General features: G+C 41.9%; 3 protein-coding genes across 5 annotated transcripts; 2 read left to right on the plus strand and 1 right to left on the minus strand.

Moving 5' to 3' along the window:
* Positions 1 to 546: 546 nt before the first annotated feature.
* On the plus strand, positions 547 to 16020 carry lpin1b (lipin 1b). Of its 2 annotated transcripts, none has more exons than XM_084953579.1 (20): positions 547 to 644; positions 6689 to 6892; positions 6996 to 7091; positions 9050 to 9321; positions 9462 to 9569; positions 9664 to 9787; positions 9874 to 10210; positions 10564 to 10657; positions 10779 to 10963; positions 11074 to 11167; positions 11332 to 11401; positions 12024 to 12116; positions 12202 to 12263; positions 12358 to 12496; positions 12708 to 12856; positions 13313 to 13399; positions 13580 to 13732; positions 13828 to 13942; positions 14135 to 14238; positions 14326 to 16020. In XM_084953579.1, exons 1-20 carry the CDS (start codon positions 570 to 572, stop codon positions 14498 to 14500), a joined length of 2736 nt encoding a protein of 911 aa, XP_084809705.1. In that variant the 5' UTR covers positions 547 to 569; the 3' UTR covers positions 14501 to 16020. The 2 variants fall into 2 exon arrangements, with proteins under 2 accessions (XP_084809705.1, XP_084809704.1); XM_084953578.1 differs by lacking the exon at positions 547 to 644 and adding an exon at positions 4130 to 4645.
* Positions 16021 to 17138: 1118 nt separating this feature from the next.
* gnpat2 (glyceronephosphate O-acyltransferase 2) lies at positions 17139 to 25833 on the plus strand. 2 transcript variants are annotated; one of them, XM_084953871.1, is made up of 16 exons: positions 17139 to 17294; positions 18976 to 19176; positions 19267 to 19443; positions 19622 to 19751; positions 19900 to 20027; positions 20138 to 20213; positions 21077 to 21228; positions 21331 to 21461; positions 21851 to 22092; positions 22600 to 22857; positions 22933 to 23012; positions 23652 to 23792; positions 24584 to 24683; positions 24783 to 24876; positions 24995 to 25056; positions 25262 to 25833. In XM_084953871.1, the coding sequence occupies exons 1-16, from the start codon at positions 17283 to 17285 to the stop codon at positions 25312 to 25314; spliced, it is 2037 nt and encodes a 678-aa protein (XP_084809997.1). In that variant the 5' UTR covers positions 17139 to 17282; the 3' UTR covers positions 25315 to 25833. The 2 variants fall into 2 exon arrangements, with proteins under 2 accessions (XP_084809997.1, XP_084809998.1); XM_084953872.1 differs by lacking the exon at positions 23652 to 23792.
* A 33-nt stretch (positions 25834 to 25866) lies between these two features.
* On the minus strand, positions 25867 to 27637 carry LOC146371571 (uncharacterized). Its single transcript, XM_084953873.1, has 2 exons — positions 27265 to 27637; positions 25867 to 26638 (listed from the first exon to the last, which is right to left on the minus strand). Exons 1-2 carry the CDS (start codon positions 27326 to 27328, stop codon positions 26121 to 26123), a joined length of 582 nt encoding a protein of 193 aa, XP_084809999.1. The 5' UTR covers positions 27329 to 27637; the 3' UTR covers positions 25867 to 26120.
* Positions 27638 to 27818: the final 181 nt, after the last annotated feature.

Below are 27818 nucleotides of genomic sequence, written 5' to 3' on the forward strand. Positions count from 1 at the left end.
CACACTGTGTATAATAGTCTAATATTAATTACAGTAATCACTGGAAGAGTCACTGGGTACTTGGGAGTCTTGGATTTCACCCAATGCAACAGGTGGTCTTGTCTCAACGTGATGCAACAACACTATACTGTCAACAAAGGATCAACACCCACAACAGGTGGCACAGTCTGAACTAATGAGACATTTACATATTATAAGGCACTGTCGGGCATGTCTTATTAGATAGATCTCTGTGCCAGTGCAGCTTATTGTGTCATTCTTGTGTGATCATGTCTAAAGGGAAGATGCCCAGTTCCACTAAAATGCAATCTTAGCAGGTGTCCCCCTCATCAAATGCCTAAGAAATCAGAGGGTCTGGTGCATGATGACCACTCCAGACCCAGCTCAGGTTTCCAACCAGGGGGCCTGGGTAAATTTAGTAAGACGCTGTTCACTTGCACTCAACAGTCAGACACTTGACATGCGCGGAGAGAGTAAGGATACAAGTTCTTGAGCAGACCAGACTCATATCTATCGAGAGGTGGCAAAGACCAAACATCTGCCGCTGGGATTAAACACACTATGGAATCATGATATCAGCAGAAGATGGAGACGAGTTAGATGAGGCTGCTCAGAACTATGCCACTGACACCACCTGGAGCTGGGTAAAGCGATTTAAGAAAAAAGAAAATCATCTGCATGTGTGGAAAAAAACACAAAAGCATGAATAACGCTTAAAGCAAGTTATACCCGTTTGTGTGTTTCAGCATTTGTGCAATGTGAACATGAATAAAGTAGTCACGACAACCTTTCAAAGTCATGCAGTAGGTTCTCCGAGGAGAAGCAGGGAGAGCGGGGTTGTATTTTTCCATAATCCACCAGTGTAAGACTAGACGTTACCACTGAAACTGAAGATGACGGGCTCAGACTCATTAGGTCAAGTAAAAGTTACGAGATACCCTACAGCAGTTGTTATCAACTATATTCACAAATGCATCCACAACACCGAAAGACAGCAGATGTTTTCCTTTTTGTTTTTCCGTATTTGTTTGACATCTTACAGTTAACTTAAATTACTTTTTAAAAACAATCTGCAACCATAAGCCCTGGAAAAGCTCATTATTTTTCCTTTTAGCCTCTGAGTCAGAGTTTAGTTTTTTCAGCCTCTGTCTCATGATCCTCAGGCCAGAATAGCCTCAGCCAATCAGAAACCTATATTATTTTAACAACTCACTCAATTAAAATGTCGTTTAACAAGAATTAGTAATACCTGAGGCAAACTGTGTTGAGTAAGTCCGGTTTATGGTGGAGTCATTCGTAAAAAATGACTGTCAAGCACCTTTTGCTGCATTTGCATGTATTGAAGTGCATGACCAGATCCATGATAGGACAAGCAAACATTTTACCTGTAAATCAGTAATTCATTTAAATGTTAAATGTTAAATGTAGCACGTTGTCTGCAGAATGGACAGTGTGCTATTACACCCTTACATTGTAAGTACAGTATGTGACCACTGCTTAGGAAGGCACACAGCAAAATCTCCAGTGTTAAATTAACACTAGAGAGTGTCTATATGGGTCCACTCCTCTGAGTGTTAAATACAACACTGTTGAGTGTTACATTAACACTTTTGACAGTGTTATATGTTTAAAAGTAACCTAGTCAGTTTTGAAGATTAACAATGGCTAACACTGAGCAGTGCTGATTTTCTAACACTGGAATATTTCTAACATTTTGAGTTATTTTCCAGTGTTAGAAAATCAGCACTGCTCAGTGTTAGCCATTGTTAATCTTCAAAACTGACTAGGTTACTTTTAAACATATAACACTGTCAAAAGTGTTAATTTAACACTCAACAGTGTTGTATTTAACACTCAGAGGTGTGGACCCATATAGACACTCTCTAGTGTGAGAACACAAAAGCAAAAATTATTTCCCCTTAGCGGGGCTGTCCTAAAAAAACAAGAACAGCTTACATGTTCACCAGTTGATGTCTATTACAACAGTGTAAATGCACCAAGTAGAAAATTTGAAGCTGATGTTTTTCTTCAGCCGAGTAGGCAAGTGAGATTGTCACATGTCAGCAGGTTTCTTGTAGCCTGACACAGGTCACATCTCTGACCATTCATGTTGAAAATTAAACTGATATCATGTGCTTTTTTAAAAGTGTACAACGCTGGCTGAGTTTGCCTGGCAAAACAACGTGTTCTTAGAAACATGTCGGCAGCTGTGTGGCTCATGTATCCTCGGAGGGTCCAGTGACGCCAGCGTTTGTCACCGACATAATGTGTGTCCCGCCTGTTTACGTAGGCACTCTGGGATAGGCTTACCGATGGTACAGATATACATCGGTATGTGTAACATCGAGTGTTTAAAGGACATGGTGTCTACTGCAGATATTCAAAATAGTTTATGTAAAAAAACAAAGTGAAAGTGTTTTGGCGTTCAGTGTAACAGTGTAAGCATAACATGTTTTACACTGATGAGTTGTTTTGACCCCTTTTCAGGTACACCTGCTTAAAAGGCTTGTTGCTTAAATGTGATCACGTGGCAGCAACACAATCCATTTAGGCATGTAAACATGGTGAGGATCACCCACCAAAGTTCAAACTGAGCATCTGATTTAAGTGCCAGACACGCTGGTCTGAGCGTTTCAGAAACTGATGATCGAGTGGGATTTTTCCATATAACCATTAGTAGGGTTTACAGAGAATGGTCTGGAAGTGAACAAACATTAATTGAGGCCAGTTCTCTGGGTGAAAGTCTCCTATTGATGCCTCAGGTCTGAGGAGAATTGCCAGGTTGCTTTGAGCTGATAGGAAGGCAACTATAACTGTGCTGATCACTCATTACAACCAAAGAGAATCTCTAAATGCTCAACACATAAAACCTTGATGGAGATGGGCTACAGCAGCAGAAGGCCACACCAGGTGCTAGTTCTGCAGCTAAGAACAGGAAACTGAACTGTGTTTAAACACTACAACTATTGTTCCTAACTATGTCTAACACTTTAGGACTACAGTGTACCCATCTACTGATGGCTGCTTCCAGCAGGATAATGTGACATGGCTCAAAGCTCAGATGATCTCAAACTGTTTTCTTCAACATGACAATGAGTTCACTGTACTCAAATAGTCTCCATAGCCACCAGATCTCAATCCAACAGAGCACCTTTTGGATGTAGTGGAACAGGAGGTTCACGTCATGGATTTGCAGCAGCTGTGTGGTGCAAAATGTTTCCAGCAAGTTTTTGAATCTGTACCATGAAGAATTAAAGCACCTCTGAAGGAATAACGAGGTGCTAACAATGAATAAAGCGGCCAGTGAGTAAAAATGACCATAGAGTGTAATAAAGTAAACTTAAATCCTACAAAAGCGAGATTAAAAGCATCCTGGCCAAAAATATTTGCATTGCTTCCATTTGAAATTTGCATTGAGGAAAAAAAATGACTAAGAGCGCCTCATATTTCCTGACACCAACCGTCTGAATTTGAAAAAGGATGGTTGCGAAAGTGCAAACCTAAAACAATAAACGCTCATTTTAAGTTGTGATGGAAAACTACTATGAAGACACACACTCTTCCCCTTTCTGCCTCACAGTCTGGAAAAACAATTAGATCGTGTTCACTCAGAGACGCATTTTCCCAGACACACAGGCTGAGCTTGCTCTGGTTGCAGAAGAGCTGCACGTGAGGCTTTTGTAGCGTGTAACCCCGTCCAGTATTTGTCCTGGAGCATGAGGGGAGAAGGAGTCTGCTGTCAGGATTTTGGGCTCTGAGGCACAGAGATACAGACAGAGTGGTTTTGGCAGTAATGTAATTGTACCATTAATGAGAGTAGAGCCCTTTTTTTTATTAGAAATGAAATTGGTGCACATCATGACAACTATTCCTTCTCGAGTATGTTAGTCTTTGCAAACTCAGCGTTTGTATATTTCTACATTAAATACCCATTTTTGCTTACGTTTAGTGACCTAATCTCACTAACCACGAGCCGACCACATCCTCTTCGCACAGTCTCACTGGAGGGTCTCGCGCTGTAAGCAAACATGGCATGTGCTACGAGGCAGAGCTGTGATTGGCTAGAAAGATCACCTCACAGCATCAGACCTGGCTGACAGACTGGTGACTTTAAACGCTTACGAAGCTTCCACTGCTTCCCGCTGTCAAAGACTTAAGTAAAGTGAGATGTCTTGCTGTAGATTAATTTTTTTTTGTTATCAGGGTTACAAGTTTAATGCGACTGGATGTAAACGGTCACGAAAGAGTATAAAGTCACTCTGTAGGCACAGAAGAGCTCCGACAAAGTAAGAAAGAGGGTAATTTTGTTGCCATTGTGGCAACTGAAGCGATTTTTTTCTTTCTTCTTGGCAACTCAACAGCTCGACGCTGATTGGCCAACTAACGGGCCGGGGGTTTTTTTTGCAAGTGACGTCACCCAGTGACAGGACTCCTGAGTGAGAGGAACAGACTCGCTTAGAGAGGGAGAGTCAACGCTTTAACTTAAACGGTGGCGTTTTTGCTCCATGCTGCATCCGGGCATCAGACATCACCTGTATCGAGGAACAGGAGGTCTTTTAAAATGTTTCGTTGTTTTGTTATTCCCGGTTGATGAAACGCTCGTCTCCCGTGTGTTGGTTAAAAGGCAGCCCCTCAGCTCGAACAGGTATGTTTTGGATTGTTTATGTATATTTGACTGCACCTGCCTCTGAGATGAAACCGATGATAAACTGGCTTTATTTACTCTGTAGATGTCTGTTATAACCACGCTGGCCACTTGTGTGTCTTTTATCTGTCTTTACGCTCATTAAGCTTTTTTCATTCATCACAAAAAATTCCCCTTTGCCCTGTCAGGAGGTATATGAGTCAGCTGTTTACCATATCGATTAGACCTTATTACACTTTTAGGTGTTTAAACATGCGTTATGGCAGCTGATTTATCACATCACGTGTTTTTTTATTTAAAAAATTAAATAAAGGAATTTCCTTACATGTAGAAGGTTTTATTTTCTTACATAATCAGGAATAGATTGCATCTTGTACTGTGTGTTTCTGTGTATTGATGTGGGACTGAACACATTATCTGCTAAGCTGTTCAGCCAGACTCTTCCAAATGAACATACCACAGCTAAACACAAGTGGATGGATGGATGGATCCTTTATTGATCCCACTGGGGAAATTATTTGGTCACAGAGCAGGATGTGCCACAGGCATATACTGTGAGCCTTATACTATGAAAAAATTTGCACACAACCGTGATTAAAAACAAACAAACAAACAAACAAACAAATATAATAAAAATGAGATTAAGTTGAATAGTAAACAGTAATCGTACCAGAGAGTAGTGCTAATTACATTAATGAATAGCATCCACACTATAATTCTAAAAATAAATAAATTAATTAATTAATACAAAGAGTGGATCTATTACTTTCTTCCATGTTTCCTGTCATATATACACTGTTCCAGTGGTGGATGCTCAGGCTTTATAAAGGCTCAGTTTAAGATAAATAAGGATTCTTTTCAACTGTGAATAATACTAAGCTATTCTAAAGGATACAAATGTGGCACTGAAAAAGTGCATAAAAGGTCTTCTTTAGATGGAGGAGCTCTTTTTCTGAAACCCAGCCCGAGTATTTTGCTAGTGTTCAGAGACACTGAGATGAAACAAAAAGAGGAACAAACACAAGACATCTATTTTTAGATTAGGCTGCACTGTACTGTGTAACAGTATTTTGCACTAAAAGTCCTCTGCTTGAAAGTCAACAGTGTCGTAACACAACGCCCCGGTGGAAAATTCAGTTAATAATTTAATACAGCAAAGGTAATTTAGAAGAGATCTTTTATAAGATTTAACAGTCGGTGTCTCTGTTCTTCAGACAGGGCCTCGTCTCTTGTTCACATGTCCTCAAGGGGTAGGATATGTTGGCATTTTTCCAACATATTTAAGCCCATCTTTCCCTGGATCACCACCTCCAGCACTCTCATCCTGTCTGTTACAAGAAGCTATGCAAATCATAATAGTAGTCAGTCTTTACCCTCTGTAGCCTGCTTACGGCCAAATATAAGACGCTAAATATGTTCCAATTTTCACCAGCACGGGGCTAGAAATGGAAGCTAAACTATTTATAAAATGTTTCTATTTACATTTGTTTTTTAAGGGGAACTCTAAATCCTGTTGGTGTTGAAAGGTTGTTTGACTCAAATGGGCTTAAAAAATACACAAGGGGGTGGATGGGGGGTTTATGCATTGAGTTCATGCTATATTTACTGTATTACATTATATACACATGACTTGACAGTCTGGTCTAACTTAGTCTGTCCTTTGACATTTGATGTCTGAATAGAAAACAGTTGTAAGGCTTTACAGACATACAGTATGAGGCCCGAAGGGATGTAAGATGTAAGAGAGACAGTAAGGTCAAAAGTGGTAACAGGTTCTTTGTACAGTTTGTAAGTACAGATCAGGAAACAGCTTCAACTCCTTCTTTATCTCTTATCCATACAGAAAGCTTATTTTACCTCAGAGTGTTGGAATAGCTCGCCCTATTTCCAGCGGGGTGACAGTTATGTCACCAGTGCTTTGATTCACGGGTTGAAGATTGCTACGGCAGATGCCCACTCATAAGCACGTCCACTTTTGAAAGTTGACCGAGTTCAGGAAGAGGTGACTTACGCAAGTCATTTTAATCTGTTCACTTCCCCCAGACCCGTCAAACCATGAATTTCGTGGGCCAGTTGGCGGGCCAGGTGTTTGTCCAGGTCAAAGAGCTGTACCGAGGCCTCAATCCCGCCACCCTCTCTGGCTGCATCGACGTCATTGTTGTGAGACAGCCCGATGGCTCCCTGCAGTGCTCGCCATTCCACGTGCGCTTTGGCAAGCTGGGGGTCCTACGGTCCCGAGAGAAAGTGGTGAGAAGATAAAAAATAACAACAACAACAACAACAACAAGGGCATCTTTAGAGGAAAAGTTTAATATTCTTGTTTGTTCAGCTCTCACCCTTTTGCTTTTAGGTGGACATGGAAATCAACGGAGAACCAGTAGATCTCCACATGAAGCTCGGGGAGAACGGCGAGGCGTTTTTTGTGCAAGAAACAGAAAATGATCAGGTAACGATTGGGAGCGTTTCCGCGAAGCATAATGCTGTCTGCATGTAATTATATTTTGATTAACTAATTTGGCCAAATCATCTCAACTCATGTGGAACTGCTTAAATGAACAGGTGAGAAAATGACACAGCAGTGAAGAACTTTATATAAAAAACCCTAAAAGACTGTTATATTTGTAGCTATATAAAAGGCAGTACATTTCGATCGTGGCTCAAGAGTTTGCCTTGTAATCGGAAGGTTGCTGGTTCAAGCCCCGGCTTGGACAATCTCGGTCGTTGTGTCCTTGGGCAAGACGCTTCACCCGTTGCCTACTGGATGGTGGTCAGAGGGCCCGGTGGCGCCAGTGTCCGGCAGCCTCGCCTCTGTCAGTGCGCCCCAGGGTGGCTGTGGCTACAATGTAGCTTGCCATCACCAGTGTGTGAATGTGTGTGTGGATGACTGGATGTGTAAAGCACTTTGGGGTCCTTAGGGACTAGTAAAAGCGCTATACAAATACAGGCCATATACCATTTCCACCTTTATGTGGCCTTTTTGATTCAAATAAAACCAAGATTCAAATGATAACACTTTATTTACACCCTGCGCTCACACACTCCCCATTTGCAACTGAAAAGTGTTATCCAAGCTTTCTTTTTCCTACTCGGAGTGATAGTAGTTTGAACAAAGTTGCACTGTGTACAGAGTTGGCACAGCACCCAGGAATTTCTCCCCTTTCCTTTTTTTAAAAACAGACTGCCTTTGTTTATCAGCGAGCAAGAGCTGAGAACGCAGAATTTACTGACCCAGGCTTTATGACCTGGAAGTATGTCAAACACTGGGAGCATGAGGATAAATCGGAAACTGGATAAATATGCTTCTGGAAATTTAAATGTTTGCGGTATTGCAGTATTTGTGAAACTGGCTTAAGTATTAGAGAAATGCTCAGAGCTTGGCGAGTTAAAGATATGTCAGAATTCCTCCAGTCTGACCTACATTTCTACTTTTTATGTTTACGAAACTTCATGGAAAGCCGTTTTTCCTCAGTTTTTTGGAAAGTCAGTGTTTAATTTTATTTTGGTTTTGCGAGGTTCAGTTGCAGCCTTAAAGAGCCTGGTTGCATGTACTCTCATCTTCTTTCTCTTTCTCTCTCTTTTTGGCTTTGTATGCACGTGAGGATGCATGCAGAAAAAGACAAAAACAAGCTCTAAAGTACTGAAGCTTGGGGCTGGCTGTAACGAGGGAAGTGTCTGATTTATTTTCCCCTGGGTGGTGTCAGATTCTCAGACTTGAATGAGCAACTAGGGGAGGAGCGTTGTTTCTCTGAACCCATTTTCTTGGCTCAGGGAAGCAAAACGTGAGGCATTGTTGTCAGACCACAAATCATGGTGTTATACGTCAGTTTGTCTTCGCTTTCTGTTTTTCCCCGAAGTCTGCACACACATATTTATGTTCCCCTGGATGGACAGCAGGAGACCTCCTGGAAAACTCTTTTCCTAGAAGGAGGGATCATAAAAGTGACTCTAAACTTCACAGAACTGAGAAACAGAGTCTGCTTCTGCTTTGGCAAACCCTTTCCTCTGTGGAGGTTTTTGCAGTTTGGCAGTTAATTGCAAACCTATGTCTCAGACCAAAGTCATGCGATACACTAACTATGGAGTGGGGGGGTTATTGCAATGATTATAATCTACTTTTATGCAGAGTGTTGTCATCTTTTGTTTCTCAGTGGTTGACATAGCTTCATGTCAAAGTAGGAGATAATAGCTGTGCAGGTTGCACAATCACATGTTGTTCTGCGTTACAAAAACCAAAGTGTGAACAGTGGGGGAGTCAGCAACACTCCTACAGCACCCAATTTCAGTGCACACCTAAAGCTTTGACAGTAAATCCAAACAGATTTCCTCATGTGGGTAGTTTTTGGTGTAACGTTCAGGCTCTTTGTCTGCTCGGCATTGTTTCACTCCTGTTTCCTGTCTTAACAGGAAGTGGTTCCCTCCTACCTGGCCACCTCTCCTATCCTATCGGATGGACCCGTTTTGATGGGGAAGATCTCCGGGACACCCATACAGAATCTGTGCTCCGTGGCAAGCAATGGCGAGAACAGTAACGTGATGATGAAGAAAAGGAGGAAGAGGAGGAGGAAGGCTCGGGCGGACAGCCTGAGGAGAGAGGAAAGTGGAGACTACTCCGCGGACGAAGACATGTTCCCCATAGACATCAGCTCGGATGAAGTGGCAGAAATGGAGAGCAACAGGTAAGAGCTGGGCGTGAGGAGTGAAGGGAAATGGTGAAGGACTAATCAAATACCCATGCAGAGGATGAGGATGATCACCTGACAGTGTAAGAGAGAGTAAAGTAAACCCTGACTAACTCGTCTTTGTGATTATACTGCAGGTCTCGGGATGTCTCTAGAGAGGAGAACACAGTTGGTTCGACTAACAGTTCTTTCAAACAGGCTGGCATGTACACTCGTTCAGATGGGGAGTGGAGTCCCATTCAGAGGTGTTCGACTCACACAAAATTCTTTCACACCTACAGTAAATGCTACAAATCCATGAAATAAATGTGGAAATGCTATAATCTCTTTCTCCTTTAGTCCCGGAAACTCTCGCCCCACATCTCCCAAGAGTGATTCTGAGCTAATTGGCAAACCGTCAAACACAGACAATGAGAATCCAGAAATGCACTGGGCGTGGGGAGAGCTGCCTCAGGCCGCCATGGTAGGAAAGCCTTAATCCTGATACCCTAATCTGCAGTGTTGTTATTTCTTCAGCTCATATCATCATCTTCTTCTCCACTCTTGTAGCCATCTGTCCTTCCACTGAAGTCCAGCCCTCCACCAGTTTGCCCCGTATCTATCCCGGTGTCTGAAAACACGCACTTCCGTGTGATTACGCCTGAGGTGTCTTCGGAACAGTGCGGTCCTTGCTCGGAAATACCAGCACTGCGACTGCTGATGCCGACAGAGACGATGCACACAGAGGAAATGGTTGATGCAGAATCCATTGGGATGGAGTCTCAAACGGTAACTTCGGAGATGCAAGTTACAACAGTGGGAGGCGTGGCATCTCGTATGGTGGCCGACATGGAGGACACTTCACCTCGTCCACAAGGCAAAGCAGACTCTCCGTCAAAGAAAAAAGGTAAACCTTAAAAAGGTTTCCCCACGTATCATTTAATGCACTGTGTTACGTCGAGAAGCTGCAGCTTCAAACTGCAAATTGCTCAAACTCAATCAGTTGCTCTCCGTAGTATAAGATATGATGCAATATAAGATGGATTTACAGCCAAAAATGTGTCTGAATCGCTGCATATGATTGCAAAGATAAACAGGGGCCAGGTGAACGGATCTGGTACTACAGGGAAGCATACAGCCTCATAATAATCCATCCATAGACCCTCTCACAGAGATCAAGCTGGCAAATGATTTGCTTCTGGATAAATCAATCAGGGGGGAAAAATCTAAGAGGCTGAAAATGAATTTGCTCTTTTGCAGATAAAAGGAGTCGCCATCTTGGTTCTGATGGAATTTATCTGGACGACATCACTGAGCTTGAACCGGAAGTGGCAGCCCTTTATTTTCCTAAGAGGTATTTGGACATCACACACGCTTTCATGTTAAGAAAAGTTTCATACAGTTGTATTTCTGAACTGTGCAGAATGATCAGCGAGATTCTTATCAAAAGTATCTCCTCTTTTTCTTTTTTGCAGTGACACTGGTGCAACAGTGAGGAGCAACTCAGATCCGGGCCTCCACAGCACCAGTCAGTCTCCTCAGTCTGTAAGCTCTGGAGGAGACAGTGGAGTAGACAGTTACTGCGATCCCATGTCTGACCTGCCATCAATTGCCATCTCTTTGTGTGGGGGGCTCAATGACAACAGGGAGATCACGAAAGGTAAACGATCACGTGACATGACACGACTCCAAGATGCACTTTAGACACTGTGTTGTAAGCACGGGGAATAAGTAACGTGTGGGGTTTTTACTTCCTCCTTCCTTTTACAGAGCAATTTTATAAGAAGACCGTGTCCTATCAGCAGTTCACAGAGAACCCCTCTATCATCGACGACCCCAACTTAGTGGTGAAAATTGGCTCAAAGTAAGACATTCGAGTGTACTGAATGGATTCATGTGTCACACACTGCGGGCAAAAACAGCAGCGTTAGCACAACTCTTTGGCCTAATGAGCCAAAATTGGCTGAAAAACATGTGTTTTGCTGCATTTATGGAAGGGCTAAAAATACATTTTGTTATCTCCCACAGGTACTATAATTGGAACACTGCAGCTCCGCTTGTGCTGGCTATGCAAGCCTTTCAGAAGCCTCTGCCAAAGGTAAGGGTTGATTGCAGACGCTGCACAGATATTTAGGACTCAGTAAGTTGGGTTGGATTACATGAGAAGTATTCCCCCTTCTGACTGAACCCGGTACTGCACCACTTTACATAACATAAGGCCTAATGTGGAGTCTGTGGACCTCAAACCTCACTGTGTTCAGTTTTTGCTACTGCAGACAAAATTTACATTGTGTAACAAACGTCTTCCAAACTTTTGCTCTCAAGCTAAATGTTGTTTTCTCCTTTGTTCTCTCCGCGTCTTATTTTATTACTCCCTCCATCCATCCGTTAGTCCTCCTGCCCTAATTACATTCACTCAACCTTACAGTTCCTCCTCTGCTGTCTGACCAGTGTTCTGGGCTACAGCTCTGTATGTTTATTTTTTGTTTTAAACACCCCTCCCCCCTTTAATATCTCTACACTAGCTTTCACTTTTATTCTGTTGGTGTATTTCCCCCCGCTTCGGCCTCAGGCACATTCTTGGTTTTGCCTCAGTGTTTGTTGATTTACGGTATAGTTTGCTTTATTTTTTAAGTGTGTCTTTATGGCTTTGTGTTGTGGTTGTTTGGTGCATGTGTGCATCCGTGTGTGTGTGTGTGTGTGTGTGTGGTCTGCTTCAGGCTGCAGTGGAGAACATTATGAAGGAGAAGATGCCCAAGAAAGGAGGAAGGTGGTGGTTCTCCTGGAGAAGCAAAAACAGCAGTGCCAAATCGGTAATTTAAAGCGGCAGCTATGTTAATTGTGAACAAGTTACGCGCCAGATAAACACCAATCTGGCACTGTTTTTATTATCTATAGGATTCAGCCTCTGAGCGTGGGGCCTGTTGCACTGCTGAGCCGGTTGGGAATATGACAAGCAGGTAAGAGAGCATTCCTGGCTCAAAATTGTCCTTGCTCACTTACTGAGGTTTATATTGAAGCATATAAATGCCCTGTTCACCTCTCTGATGACAGACTGAAAGAAGAGTCATCCTCTAGTGATGAGGACCACCGGGAAGCCAAGCAGAACTCTTCCCCCATACAGACAGAGCCGGTACTCACAACGGGAGGCGTGTCTTATAAGAAAACTCTCCGACTCACATCAGAGCAGCTGGTGAGCACACAAGTTAAAGCACAAGTTTGGATATGATAGAGCGATAGCTCAAACATTAAAAAAGAAGCATAAAAGAATGAGTTACCAGCTTGAGCAAGATGGCAGCAGCAAAGATCCACTTGACAAGCCCAAATGGTGCAACTATAACAAAATTCTCTTCCTTTCTGAGTGGTTTTTCATGGATTTTCACCCCCTTCACCAAATTTCCCAGCTGTCTCTTCAGTTGCAAGACGGGCCTAACGATGTCGTGTTCAGCGTCACCACTCAGTACCAGGGAACCTGTCGCTGTCAAGGCACCATCTACCTCTGGAACTGGGATGACAAGATAATTATCTCCGACATAGATGGAACCATTACCAGGTGCGTGTGTCTTGTTTTTGTTTGTTTTAATGCATAATGGAGTTTAGTTTGGACGGCAAATCTACTACAAGTGGCTCCAGTATTAGGTTCATCTGCATGCTGTACAACTCTGTGCACAGCAGGGTTCAGTGTGATGAATAAACTCTTCACGGCTGTTCCATCTGTAACATTTATTCACTGCTGATTATGAGGCAATTTGTCATTCTGATCAGAAGATTAAATATGCAGCTTCTTGCAAAGGTAACATTTAATAGAGAGCTAGCAGGTACTTTTCCAGTTAATGTAACATTTAAATCCTCTCTCAGCCTAAACAGAGGATGCTTTTATATATTCCAACAATGAGAAGTATTCCAAAGGGTTTTAAATCTGGATGACTATGACATAAAACATCATTAGATTTTTACACAAGTGCAAGAAAATGCATTTTTAATAACGCTTGCTTGTATTTTTCTCCAGGTCAGACACATTAGGTCATATCCTGCCCACACTCGGGAAAGACTGGACACACCAGGGGATTGCTCAGCTGTACCACAAAGTCAGCCAGTAAGAACTACTTTATTAACAGTCTACTCTCAGTTTTAAAGTAAAGCATAAAGGAGATTTTATAGAAATAAAGTAAAGCTCTTAAAGAAATGCTTTTACAAAGTTAAAGAAATTATTTAGTAATTTCAACTCTCTATTGACACAAGTTGGTTAATATTAATCTCTTCCTCTCCACATCAGAAATGGCTACAAGTTCCTGTACTGCTCAGCCCGAGCGATCGGCATGGCTGACATGACTAGAGGTTACCTCAACTGGGTCAACGAGAGAGGCACTATGCTTCCTATGGGCCCCGTCCTCTTGAGCCCGAGCAGCCTCTTTTCAGCTCTGCACAGGTATTTCATACCACAAACGTGCATCTGTTTTTCTATATTAGCACATGAGAGGATGCAGGAGGAACTCATCGTGCAGTGCTGATTGTGTTTCACAGGGAGGTGATAGAGAAGAAGCCGGAGAAGTTCAAGGTAGAGTGTCTCACTGATATCAAGAACCTCTTCTACCCCAACAAGCAGCCGTTCTACGCAGCATTCGGCAACAGACCGACGGTAACTCACATGCGGCTCTGCAGAGCTTACAGACTGTTATATTTGTTTATAGTTTAGTCTATTTCTCACCATAAAAGTGAGTTTGGATGTTCACTGAGGGTAAATTGAAGCTTTTTAGGTATTTTTTGCACTGTTTAAGTCTAATATCCAGTATATCTAACATTAAAAATGCCCCTGTTCTTGTCTTTGTAGGATGTATACTCATACAAAGAAGTTGGGGTGTCACTAAACAGGATTTTTACAGTGAACCCCAAAGGGGAGCTGGTGCAGGAGCACGCCAAGACCAACATCTCATCGTAAGTCCTTCAACCAGGTCCCACTGGATTGCTCTCATGGCCCTTACAGCATCACTGCATCATCTCGCTCTCCTTTCTTCTCTTCAGCTACGTACGTTTGTGTGAGGTCGTTGACCACGTGTTTCCGCTGAAGGCCCGAGCTTCCTCCTCTGACTTCCCCTGCTCGGACACCTACAGCCACTTCACCTACTGGAGGGAGCAGTTCCCCCTGGTGGAGAGTCAGGAAACTACACCTCAACAGACCGCCAGCTCCAGCAGCTGACCGACTACCTCTGGCCTTTGGAGCAAGGACTGAATGATGGTGTGCTTGAGATGTAGCAGAGGGTTGGAGAATGATGTGTGCGAGTGTATAATTGTTGAGTTTTTGTTTTGTTTTTTCAACAGAAGATGGAGCACTTTATAAGTGGACAGCGGAGAGTAAAACTAGTAAACGAGTAAAGCAATCTGCTGTGAATAGTCTTAATGCACAAGATGGATATAAGCTATATAAGATTAAAAGATGGACTTTGGGGTCATCTGACTAAAAGTATGTATGTGTAGTGAGGAATAAAATATTAGTATTTTATTCAGGCAGCTTAGTATGGATACTATTTTATAGGGAGTGTTGACAATATATCAGTAGCTAGACTACAATCTATGACCTAGACAGTTCTTTAACACACACTATAGCTGAATTATGGCCTCTGTTTATCATAACGAGAGAGCAGGTTACTTAAATTTGTGCCAAATAGTCAACGTGGAATTTATTTTCTTACTGTGATCATCTGCTCTGCAGGGCCAGAAGTGGTGTAAACATTTCCACATACATACATGGCTTAAATTAAAACAGTATAGTTAAACCAGCATCTTCAGTTGAACTCTACATTTGGCGTTATTTCTGCGTTTATTTATATATTTATTTAACCGATGCCATTTTTTGTACTCTTTAGTTAACACACAGCCTTCAATCAGCATGGAAGTGCAGCTCTCCACATGCATTTGTACTATGTAGCAACACATATGTGAGGCGACCGAGCCAGTGAGTGTCAGGACAGAAAAGCACAACACTTTAAAGCATCGTCTTCCTTATTTGCGAGAGGGATTGGTGAAATATTTGTTTTTCTATTCAGAGTCTGCATGTGTTGTGGTGAGAATGTGATTTCAGTTTGTGAGGTGCAGTTTTTCGCCTTTCTGTTATAGTTCATCTAGTCTACGTTACTGTATAAGATGCAGACTGTGTAAGATGTAGCGTACACTTCTGCTACTGCTAGCAGCTAACACAGGTCATAGTATTTTAAGAAAAAAAGGGTCTTTATATCATATAATGCGGTCATATGAATATGTAAACAGGGACTGAGTCACTTAACAAATAAAATTGGCAGAGTATTATCAGCCTGTAGTATAGTTTCTAAGAGATGGTGTGTGTGTGTGTGTGTGTGTGTGTGTGTGTGTGTGTGTGTGTGTGTGTGTGTGTGTGTGTGTGTGTGTGTGTGTGTGTGTGTGTGTGTGTGTGTGTGTGTGTGTGCATAATGCTTTAACAATGCTATTATTCTTTCAATGAAAGAGCTAAAGTAGCGTGAAATTGTTTTTATTTTTGCCTTAGCTGTGAACGTGATCTGCATTTTGCTCTCTTTTGAACAGTTGCTTGTTAAACTGGTGCAGTCGGACTCATAAATGACATTGGGGTAAACACTTTACGTGTGAATAGAAACAATAAAGACTCCTGCTTGCCTAACTCATGAGATGGTCATTGTTCGGCACCAAAAAAAATACATAAATAAAATGAAGATTTACAAAAATGTTCACCTTCATTTTTGTGGTTGCTCTTCATTGTGAGACTGCTCACCACTGAAGAAACTGATACCAATTGCTCTTGACTGGTGAAGCATGTTTGAGTCTGTAGCTCGAGACTGAGTGGACAGAGGGGTGGAGGCCAGGGCGAAGGTTAACCAAAAGGGCTTCAGTAGTAGTACTAGTAGTTCTACATGATTTATTAGCTTGTATGGTCACCTTTAGCAGCAATAACTTTACATCATTGTTTAATGCATGACTTTATCAGTCTCTTACAACCCTGTGGAAGAATTTTGCCCCACTCTGTACGCCACCACTGTACAATGTTGCTTCATTTCATTGAGGTTTGTGGGCATTTACTTATGCACATCTCTCTTAAGGTCCTGCCAAAGTATATCAATTTTACTATCTTGACTTTGACGGGGATGCTGATAGATTTGCTGAAAGGCTTGGGATCATGGTCCTAATGAATTACTCAGTTTTGACCAAGCTTTAGCTGTTGGACAGAAGGTCTAACATTTGCCTTCAGAAGACTTTGGTACACAAAAGAGTTCATGATCAACTCAAAGACTGCAAGGTGCCCAAATCATGACCCGTCCACCACTGTGCTTGCCAGTTTGCACAGATATTGCACAACAAATGTGGGGCTGTGCATTACCATCTCCACTTTGCTCTCATCTGTCCAAAAGGACATTGTTCCAGAAGCCTAGTACATTTAACATTGTAACTGAAGCCGGTACACCTGGAACTCTTGGGGGGGGGTTTGCAGTTTCTCTGAGTGTTGCCTTTTAGGGTGAATTTGATGGGAAGTGCACTTCTGGGAAGATTGACAGCTGTCGTGAATGTTTTCCACACGTGAATAATCTTAAGCACATCTGAAAACTCCAAACCAGCAAAACTGACAAAAAAAACAAAAAAACAACAATAATTTAATCAGTCCCTGTGGAGTGCACGCTCAGTTGATGTTTAATTCTTGGTTATGTGTCCTCCAAAAATATTCAGACATTTTTTTCCACAACAGACAAACTCTAGATCACTTAAAACATTAGCTATCGTACTCAACAGCGCGCGTGGGGTGAGGGGGTTACTTGGGAGCAGAGGGTTGAGTATTACAATATGCGGGAGGAGTTTCCAAAACCCAGGCACACCATTGGCCCCGGGCCCCGAAGTGCTGCATATTTCACGCAGTGTGGAGCGAAGATAGCGTCCAAGCACAAGAAAGACAGTCAGTGAGGCCAGTCACCAGTCAGCTTCAGTGTTAGTGTCTGCAAAGAATGACGAGTACGGTAAGAAGCAAGTTTTAAACGCGTCTGTTTTTATCTTCTCTCGGGCCCGTCGACGCTTTTCTTTAAACCTTTCAAGGTTAGCGGCGACTATAAAATATATAATACCCAGAAGGAGACCGCCTGAAGGAAACCTGTAGCGATGTTCGCTTTTGTCTGCCTTCAAGCAGAGCTTGTTTTTGCTGTTAATTATGCAGGCAGGGGTGTCCTGTGGAGCCTGGCCGCCTTAAGCTGCTCAAACTTTGGCCTACTAAGAAAAACAGCGACTGTATGTAAGCCGCTGTTGCTTAATAGTTTTTCACCAGCCAGTGTTGGCAGGTCACAGCAGCCTGCAGAACAGAGCAGCGAGGAGATAACGACTTTTATGGTTTTAACTCGATAAACTTTGTGATTTAATAATTTAATTTGTCTCAGACCACTTCTCCAAAGTAACAATACGTCAGTTTTTCCTTACTGTTAAAATAAGCAAAACTAGTGCTTGTATAAAAGGTCAATAAACAATTAACACATTAATGGGATAACTATAGGGATGTAAAATAACAGTGTGGTGAATAATTGTTGTCCACATATATTTTCTTTTACCCCCGCCCCTTCTTTTTTATTTTATTTTATTTACCAAATAAATAAAGAGTCTTACAAAACTACAGTCTGCTCTATAAGAATTATAGCATTTTTAAAAATGTATTTATTTCTGTAGTTTTTGTCTGTTTTTTGTGAGCTCGCAGCTTTAATTCAAGGGTTTTAAGAAAGTTTTGCATTAAGTGCCTTTAGGTTTGAATTTAATAGCTAAAAAGCTGCTCTGCTGGTTTGACTATTAAAGGACATCCCATTTATTTTTCCTTGAGATGCTTTTACCGTATGCTTTGCAGTGTCCCATCAATTTTGCAGCACTTGACTGAGTCCAAGGCGAGAGTGTAGCCCTGTACACTTAACAGATCATCCGGCTTCTTCAGTCAGTACTTACATCATCAAGAAACACCAGTGATCCAGCTTCACTAGCAACCATACCATACCATAATGTTACCGCCACCATGTTTGGCAGATGATGTGGTATGCCACGGATCATGTGCGCTTTTAACTTCTTAGTCATGCTTTGGTCTTACCGTCATTCTGGTACAAGGAAATCTTGGTTTAATATAAATACACGCGAACTTTCGGAAGTTGTTGTGATTGGCAGTTTATTATTTTTGCAGAATGAACCAGATTGTAGAGTTTTTTACTATGTGTCTGATAGATTTATTTCAGTTTACATTTAACTTCTGCAATAAAAATTCAAGTGAAAAGCTACAAAATGCAAATTCAGCAGTTGGAATCAATGCCACATATTTTATTAGCTTTATGTGTTACGAAATAACAAGGGAACAACCTAACCTTGTCATGAAATTGCTTAACAGTCAACTGTCCAATTAATTTATAACCTCTGAAAATGGGACGCTGTGCATACAAATGGATATAATTCCTAAATGGGTAATGCAGTAAATTTGTTAGACCCCTTGAATTAAAGCAGAATGTCTACAGTATAAAAAATGTGGTGCTAATAAATCCGTATTCAAAACAATCTTGCTCTGTACCCACGTTACTGAGTTGGTTGATTAGTAGTGTTGTTGTTGTTTTCTATCCTGTTACAGATGTTCCAACATCTTAACTTTGAGACTTTTAACATAAACCTTACTCCTTCCTTCAGTATAAAGATTCAGGCACTGCAAGCCTGAAGGATGAGGAGGAGTTTACGGATATATTGGAGGAGAGGAGACACACAACTGATCTTGGCTATGCCCTGAGAACCTTTAACCCTCAACCGTACAAAGGAGCCCCATCCAGCTCCACTTCTGACCTCAAGAAAGCTGTACTGGAGTCCCAGTATCTGCGCTATATTGCCAAAGAGGTCAGTCATTTTATTTATTAAAAAAATATAGTTTTTACTGTTTTGTTGTCAAAATAGTCAGTTTTTCCTCCCCTACATATTCCCTCTCAGATTGCCTTGGAGACGGGGTCATCCGTGGAGAAGGTGAGACAAGAGGCTCGTGGGATTTTGGAGGAAATGTCTCACAATCTGCAGCTGGGGTTTATCAGGCTGATGGCCTACACTGTCAATAAGGTGTTCAAGAGACTCTTCAGAAGCATTTATGTCAACATGGAAGGACTCAACATGGTCAGGACTCATCAGAAATCAATACACTTTAATCAGTTATTGGCCAGTTTGTTTCAACAGTAGATCTTTAGAGGTCACACAACCATTCTGATAGATTTGCTTTACTATAGTATTTACTACTATTTAGAGAATATACTATACAGAGAACCTTGGAAGTTAAAATTTTCTGTCACTGCAGCTGCAGCAAGCCATCCAGGAGAGTCCTGTGATCCTGATGCCCAATCACAGGAGTTATGTGGACTTCTTGATTGTCTCCTTCATCCTGTTCACCTACGACATCCCAATACCTGTCATAGCTGCAGGAATTCGCAAGTATCTATTTGAATTAGGACAACAAAGTGTTATTTAAATCATACTAATTATGCACGACATTATATCCATTTTGATTGCATCGTAGCATCCAAATATTATTATTATTATTGTTTATTTTTTTGTTCCGACTCCTTCTCTTTAAAGCTCTTGCAAGCATGAAGGTTGTTGGAGAGATTCTGCGTCGCTCCGGAGCTTTCTTTATCCGACGAGCAATCGGCTCTGACAAGCTGTACTGGGCGGTGCTGTCAGAATACGTCCGAACAATTGTCAGGGTAAGACAATTACTTTTTAAAAGTATTCCTAAGTGCATCTTTGGCAGTCAGCTTCTGTATTTAACAATTAAAAGAAGAAGGCTTCCAACAGCTTAATGTGTTTTCCGTAGACAGGATGTGCTCCTTTGGAGTTTTATGTAGAGGGTTTCAGGAGTCGCACACTGAAGTCTGTGGTGCCAAAGCTTGGTAAGTGTCTAAATGTACACCTTTGTTGTTTTTGTTGCTGTTCCCCAGGATATCAAAGTGTGTGCATCTCATTATTTTGGACTTTTGGGTTTTTTTAGGTTTTGTTGCTTTAATTTTATAGCAGTTAAGCATGATGACCTTTTTCTATGGTGGCCCGGGGAGGTCAAATGCACTGCAAGTTAAGAAAACACTAGAAAAAAGAAAAATGCAGCACAAGCAGACAAAATACAACTGAATAAAACAAAGCAGAAATGGTGAAAAAACAAACAAAGAAAAAAACAACCCACAACAGAATTTGAATAAAACACAATTGAAGTAGGGAAAGAAAAACGAAATTTCACTAAATGCAACAGAAGAGTTTCTGGAGAGACAATAAGGTGACGGACCAAAACATGCAAACAATTACACTTAGACTCACTTAAAAGATTCATTTAATAATGTAGGTGTTTGCTATAAGCTGTTTACTGTTAGCTTGTCACTTCCGCAGCTGGTCCGTCACATTATCGTCTCCCCAAAAACACTTCCATTGTGTTATGTGAGGTCTTTTTTGTTTTTTAGGGGGGTTTTTTTGTGAGATTTAGCTGTGTTTTTTCTATTTCTGTTGTGTTTTATTACAGGTTTGACCTTAAAGGGCCATTGTACCCTTTGTCATTGTACAGTACTTTACTTTTGCACACCAAGGGATCATGCACTCACAGTTTAGGATATTTTAATTGTGAAAAGTCAAACAAGTTTACAGTATTTTTAGATCGTTTTGTGTAATTTGAATATTCTTTTCAACTTATTTTTATTTCCATATTTTTTTACATATTTACTTGTACATGTTTTGAGCATCTTGGTGCCACATCTGCATTTGTCTGCAGGTATGATGGACATGGTGCTGGAGCCATACTTTAAAGGTGAGGTGTTTGACATTACCCTGGTGCCCATTAGTATCAGCTATGACAGAGTAGTGGAGGAGTCATTGCTTGCACTTGAGTTGTTGGGTGTCCCCAAACCCAAAGAAAGCACCACCGTAAGTTTCGTCTCGTTGCTGACTTGATAACATTTCCCATGTAATCTTTGGTCCTGAAAGATATGAAACTACAGGCCTCTTGCCCTCGCTCTTTCACTGCAGGGACTGTTTAAAGCTAGCAGAGTTCTGCAGGAAGATTATGGCTGCATGCATGTGAACTTTGGCCGCCCCCTGTCTGTTCGACAGCTGTGTGAGGGAAAGATAAATCGGAGCGAGTACAATCTCATACCAAGGTACAGATTTGCTTTTTTTTTCTGTTTATGCAAGACATGGTAGCCATATGTGCCAAAGTCACAATTGGCTGTAGCTAAAAATTGTGAGTACTGAGTATACACCAACCAAAGTGAGTATTAAATGATTTTATGATTTACAATTTATATATTCTGTTAATGTAATCTCCATTAGTGATATATAAGCAGTTCAAATGAAGTGCATAAAACACCTTTTACATTTTTGAAATGTGTTTTTATTTATTTTTTCTTACTCATAGTGAGTGTAAAATGAACCAAATCAACAAAAGCATAGCAAGTGTAATAGTGATACAACTTAAATGAATATTTTTCTCGTTGTAAACCTTCAAAGCCTGTATGTAACTTTAGAATCTACCTCGTTTTCTGTTTAGAGCTCTTCCACAGAGACCAAGTACGGAGATCCAGGACTGTGTGAACTGGCTGGCTCATTTGATTGTGCGAACCCAGGAGGAGGGCTCATTGATCAGTCCTTGGTCTCTGATGGCTTGCCTGTTGCTCCAGGCTCCAATCACAACTTTAACAGAAGAGGGTTTGCAGTGGCATGGGCTCACGGAAAAAACACTCTGGCTCAGGAAGCTGGTGCTGGACTTCAGGGGCCGTCTGAACTGGCCTGGTGAGTGGGCCAGATGGATTTCAAAGATATCAATTTATTTTAATCATACTGTGTAGAAAGCAGCAGCATCAAGCTTAGGGTTAAGAACAATATAGGTTTTGCTTATAGTGGGCATTTAATGAAGCTTGCTTTCCCTTCAGTGACCAGCAGGTGGCCTTAGCATATTGCAATGCTAGGCAACCAAACGCTGTTAATGCAGAAGAGTAACTGAGTAGTTTCCTTGCTGTTGCATAGGCTCCTTTTGACCCGGTCCTATGTGGATCACAAAGATTAGGTGAATGCAAGTTGGCACAAGTGTCCAGAATTACTTAGGAGATGTTCAGTGGATTAATGCACTTTAAGTAACTTATCCTAAGCGGACTCCACTGAACTGTCTCACTTCACAGGTGTCCTGTGTGTGGACATTCACACATGCAGGCATGTGTGCACACTTCAACACACACACACACACGCACGCATGACTTTCTGAAGGTCATGTGACCCTCAAACTTGAAACCCGTTTTGCAGCACACACCCCAGACTCAGACGTGATGTCATCCACCGTGGCTCTTCATCACTCCATCGTCCATCATAAAGCGGGCCGTGTCTACCTGGTTCAGGATGGAGACCCTGCGAGCCAAGATCCACTCAGCCCAGAGGAGGGTGTGATGAGGACAGCGGCGGCGGTGCTGATGCTGGTTTCCTACAGGAATCAGGCGTTGCATGTCTTTGTGCGTCCAGGAATACTTGCTACAGCCATCCACATCACAAAAAGCACACAGAAGGGTAAATGTTAGGTGCAGTTGCAGATTCTGAGTCTCATGAATGGACACGTCTTGTTTAACTTTTTTCTGTTCACAGATGAGCTGTTCAGCTTCTTCTTCTTCCTGCGGGACGTCTTCTCCAATGAATTCATCTTCATCCCTGGCAGGGCATCGCAGGTAACAGCCATGTTTGTCGGGATCACGATTATTCTGTGCATCAACTGGGTAAAAGGCCAAGGTCACTGTAGCCTCTCGTTTATCCAATTCCCAGGAAGAGCTAATGAAAGAAATTTTGTGCTTATAGTGCTTCAGTGTTTTGCTACTATCATATTCATACACACTTGTGTATGATTAACAATGAGACAGATTATTATCGTGAGTATATTATTGTTACTCATATTGCATATGTCGCCGTCGCAGGATGGCTGCTGTGTTGCCTGGGGTTACTCCTCATCCCCTACCCATCCCTGTGGCTTGTCATGTCTTCCATAATGTTGTGCTGTGGACATTTACGTGCTTTTTTGTGCAGAGGAGTTTTTTTTTTTGTTTCCTGTTCTCGTGCTGTCCTACCATGGAAGCACAGCATGAGTGGAGGTCTCTTTTTTTCCTCTTGTACCTTCCCGTTGTTGTGTACATTTCAGTGTTTTTCTTGTAACGCTACCGATCTCCGACTTGTAATCCCATGTGATGTCTGTGTTATGTGTGTAAGGTCGGGGGGGGGGGGTTACCATCTCGCTGCAGGGCAACCTGCTTGCGACAAATAAAGCTGTCATTCATTCATTCATTCATTCATATGTCTGCCCCTCCATCATTTAGGACTTTGACGAGGCATGTTCACTTCTGCAGAAATGTGGAGCAGTCCACATGAGTCAACAGGAAGTGACCGTGTTGGAAACAGGGCTGGAAGTGTTATCCTTTCTGCAGAAGCTGCTGCAACCCTTCTTAGACTCATATCAGGTCCATCTAACTTGAGTATCTCTCTCTGTGACTAAGTGTATTTCGTGGAGAGTGACTCTTGTGAAGATTCTTGGTTAGATGTTGTAAAGTTTTTTTTTTTTTCTTATTATGGACCTTCTATTGTATTCTAAGAAATGTCATTAAACATTAACCACTGTTATCAGATAACAGATTATGACTAACAATCATGGCATAGTTTCTAATGACATAAAGAGACATGCTGTAGTTGCATCTTTGAAACTTGAAAAATTATAAATATTGTCATTAAGACATTTTATGACCATAAAGAGTTCAATTTTGTGGGAGCTTATCTGCATTAGCAAAAGTATATCGAAAACTTTTTGTCTTTTAGTAAGACAAATACAGTTTTGTGTACTTCCTGGTTTACATATATTAAGATTATCTTTATTGAGGGGATGCAGTTCATATCACTGAGTCTGAAACTAAAGACACGAGTCCTGCTTATGTGATTTAAAATGGATATTCCAAACATCAGTTTATTTCCATCTTGTGTCTAATGTTTATAGATTTATAGATGCACAGTACAATATTTAATGACTTCAAAGAATCTCTTGCAACTTCACAGTAACCATCCAATGGTGGTCAAGATAGTTTACAACTAAACTATTAACCATTTGGAAAACATTAACATCTGCTAACATGAAAATTATTTGTAACATTGTTAACTTACTATTGACTAAATTGTAGGCAAAGCATTTATTACTTTTTGACCATAATTTGACTTTATTTCCACATTAATATACCAACGTTTTTTTTCCCCTCATGTCCAGCTGATCTTCAGGTACTTGTGTGAAAACGGAGCTCATGTATTTACGGAGAAGCAGTTCCTACCTGCTGTGCAAAACCTGGCTACAAAACTCATCCTCTCAGGTAAAACTAAGTGTGTGGAATGACCTCTGACCTCTAGAGTTGTCTGCCACCTGGTAACTTGCAGATAACTTACAGTTTTGTTTTTTTTTTGTTTTGCAGGTGATCTTCACACCTTTGAAGTCCTCTCTTCTGACACACAGAAAAATGTTCTTTCTGCACTGCGGAGACTGGAGGCAGTGACAAAGTTGAGGGCGTGAGTAATGAGATTAAACCTACAGCCCTGTTTGGTTTTAAGCTCATTTTCTTTGGTGGTTTGAGAAGCTGTCCATAATGCTGATGCCAAAGTTACACATGCACTCTTCTCATCTCAGGTCCCAGCAGAACGAATACAAAGTGAACAAAGCAGCTGTCAGAAGAACTGGTGACATACTCTGTAAGATTATTTGTGATATTCCAGTAAAGATAAAGCTGCTGTTTTGTGTCCGTCTTGAGAATTTTGTTCTATTTTTTACCTTGCTGTCTTTAAAAATGATCAGATTATTTTACATATACAATTACCGATTAGCTTACAGTTGTTTACTACACCCGCCTGAGGGATCTTTCTTATTTTTGTTTTTGTTCCTCTTCTCTCACTGTAGCTGGGAAAATCCCCCCTGAGAGCCTCCACGCTATACCTGACGCAAGACTTTAGTGTCAAGTAGAATAAATCCATCTTCAGTATCAGCTCACAGTCCTGCTCCCCCCATCCCCAAACTTGCCTGTCTCTTCATTACTTCTTCTTCCTCATTGTCATCCCTGTGGTCTCTTTAGCAGTTTGACTGTGTAAAGATGCAAATGCAGTCTGAGCTCACAGGCAAAATACTTGATCCCGGATGCCAGCCAGACTTAATCTACTGAATGTTGGCTACCTCTGTGTCCTTGCTGTCATGCGTTTGAGACCTGAGAGGGCTGAGATGAAGCTGAAAAGCCCTGCAGGATAAATGTTGGTGGCCTATTGCTGATTTAGTTTGACTTTAACCAGAATCAGTAGGTGAATAATAACATACTTTCTATTGCTGATTCTATTTTTTTTTGGTAAATATATTGCCATAGATGTATTATTAATGACTGAGATAATGAATAAGAGAGCACTTTAAAATAAACTTGGTTGCCAGTAAGATTTGGTATAAAAGAATGTAGCAATAAAGCTCTAAAGGCCAAAACAAGCAAAGATGTCAGGTTTTGTTTGATTGAGACATTTATTTTCTTTACATTTCCATAAATGTGAAACAGTTGTAACAAAATGCACCATAGTTTTATTCGTCTTTTCCCACACGTGCTTAAATATAATTTATTTGATTCCGTTGGTAACTAATTCCCCTCAACAGTGAGTGAAAACCAGAAGTCAGAGTTCAACCTCCTGCCCTCCCTGCAAACCAATCAACACTCTGCTGTACTTCTAACCCCTCAGCAGTTAGAAGAAGGCCCCTTATGTGCCAATTAGCCACGGGAAAAAGATTATCTGTACACGGGTGGCACGTCGACCTTGATGCGTAAAGCACTCACGGGGTCTTGACAAAACACCGAGATGTATTCCAGCACTTTGGAATTGAGCCTCTTCTCGCCCTCTTTCGCCCTTAGCCGCTCTTTGTCCCACCTCTCCTTCTCGCCATTCATCTGTGAGAACAGGTTGATCTGGATGGTGCGCAGCGTGGCCGCCAGGATGTAGAAACCTCCCTGCAGCATATGACAGAAAGCGGCCCCGACGCTCAGCGCTGCGCCCATCATGTTGGGCACCGTCTCGCACACCACGCACATGCCCTCCAGAAAGTGTAGCGTGCCTTTCCTGGCCAGGGGTTCGCTCTGATGGAGGTAGCCTGGAGGAGAGGGGCCCTGCTGGGCATGGTTGACCCAGTACCGCGCGCTGTCGTAGAAGTGCGTGGCGGCTCGGCGCAGCGGGAGCAGGGCCAGGTACAGGTGACAAGCGGCTTTGGTCAGAGCGTGGAAGAGCAGCCGCAGCTCAAGCACGGCGTTGCCTGGAGATAAGAAGGTAACAGGGTCAAGCTGGAGTCTAAATTAACACCGTGGCTAATGTCGAGAACCACAAACAGCGTCTGCCACTGGATTAAAGTCTGCTCACCAGCCGGCTGGGCGGCGGGTATATTGAGCACGCAAAGCGAGCTTTCTGCAAGTAAAAGTACCCTGACAACCACCTGACCTAAAGCACAAACCATTCACTCTCTAAATAAAGACTCAAAATTGTTTGTATTGCCCCCTCTCCCCGCCCCGTCATCTCAAAGCAATCAAGTGTGGTTGCCTCATCAAACGAGTTTAATAAAACAATATTAATTATGTAATATATCTTATTTTTTCATTTAAAACGTACAGAAACTGAAGGTTTTGGTTAGTGACGCGATCTGCACCACCTGCGCCCATTTTAGCTATTTGTGTCATTTTGGGACACAAACTATTCCCTAATCTGTAGAGTCTCATCTGCTCAGTGCGTCCACCTTTCGAGGGAATACACTCGAAATATGAGCTACAATAGAATCCACAACCACTTTAACATGTTATGAAGAGTGATTCATGGTCTCTTGTGCCGTGCGTTTATAGGTTAGTGGACAGGTGCCATAAAACCCTTAAAAAGCCGGTTTTCCCTTACCGTCTATAAAGCAGAAAATCCAGAGTAGGGCAATACTCGCTGCCAACAAAGTCCACCAATCCATGTAGCCTCCCCCCTGTGCTGACCCCAGCAACGAAAAGCGAGAAAGAAATGAAAAAGACGAAGTTATGATCTGGCCAAGCCCTGCCCTGCCTCTTTTACGCAGCTAATACCCAAACATTAAGTCGTCGCTTTCTCCGCAGGAGAACCGTCAAAGCGCACCTCAGGTGTCAACCGGCGCATTAAGTCCTAGAAGCAAGGCTACAACTCTTGAACCTACTGCACCGTGTAGCGGAAGTTTTTATTGGCTGGAAGACCCTCCTCGGGCGTGAAAGGTGTCGCCTAAAGAGTCTTTTCAACCTTTGGGACTTTAAACGAGTTTACCCTCTTATTTTTTTTAAATATAAAATGTTATAAGTAAAAATCTTATAAGAATACTTTTCTTCTTGAAGTGCATCTATGCTGAATTTTTTTGTAGTTTTCCCCACCTTTGCCCAAACATCTGCTAAATATGATGACCTCCTAACATTAGTTATTCAGCTGATCTCTGCGCA

This window comes from Perissodus microlepis, chromosome 15 (genome assembly GCF_051167445.1).
Source record: "Perissodus microlepis isolate ML-2025 ecotype Zambia chromosome 15, ASM5116744v1, whole genome shotgun sequence".
Taxonomy (NCBI): domain Eukaryota; kingdom Metazoa; phylum Chordata; class Actinopteri; order Cichliformes; family Cichlidae; genus Perissodus; species Perissodus microlepis.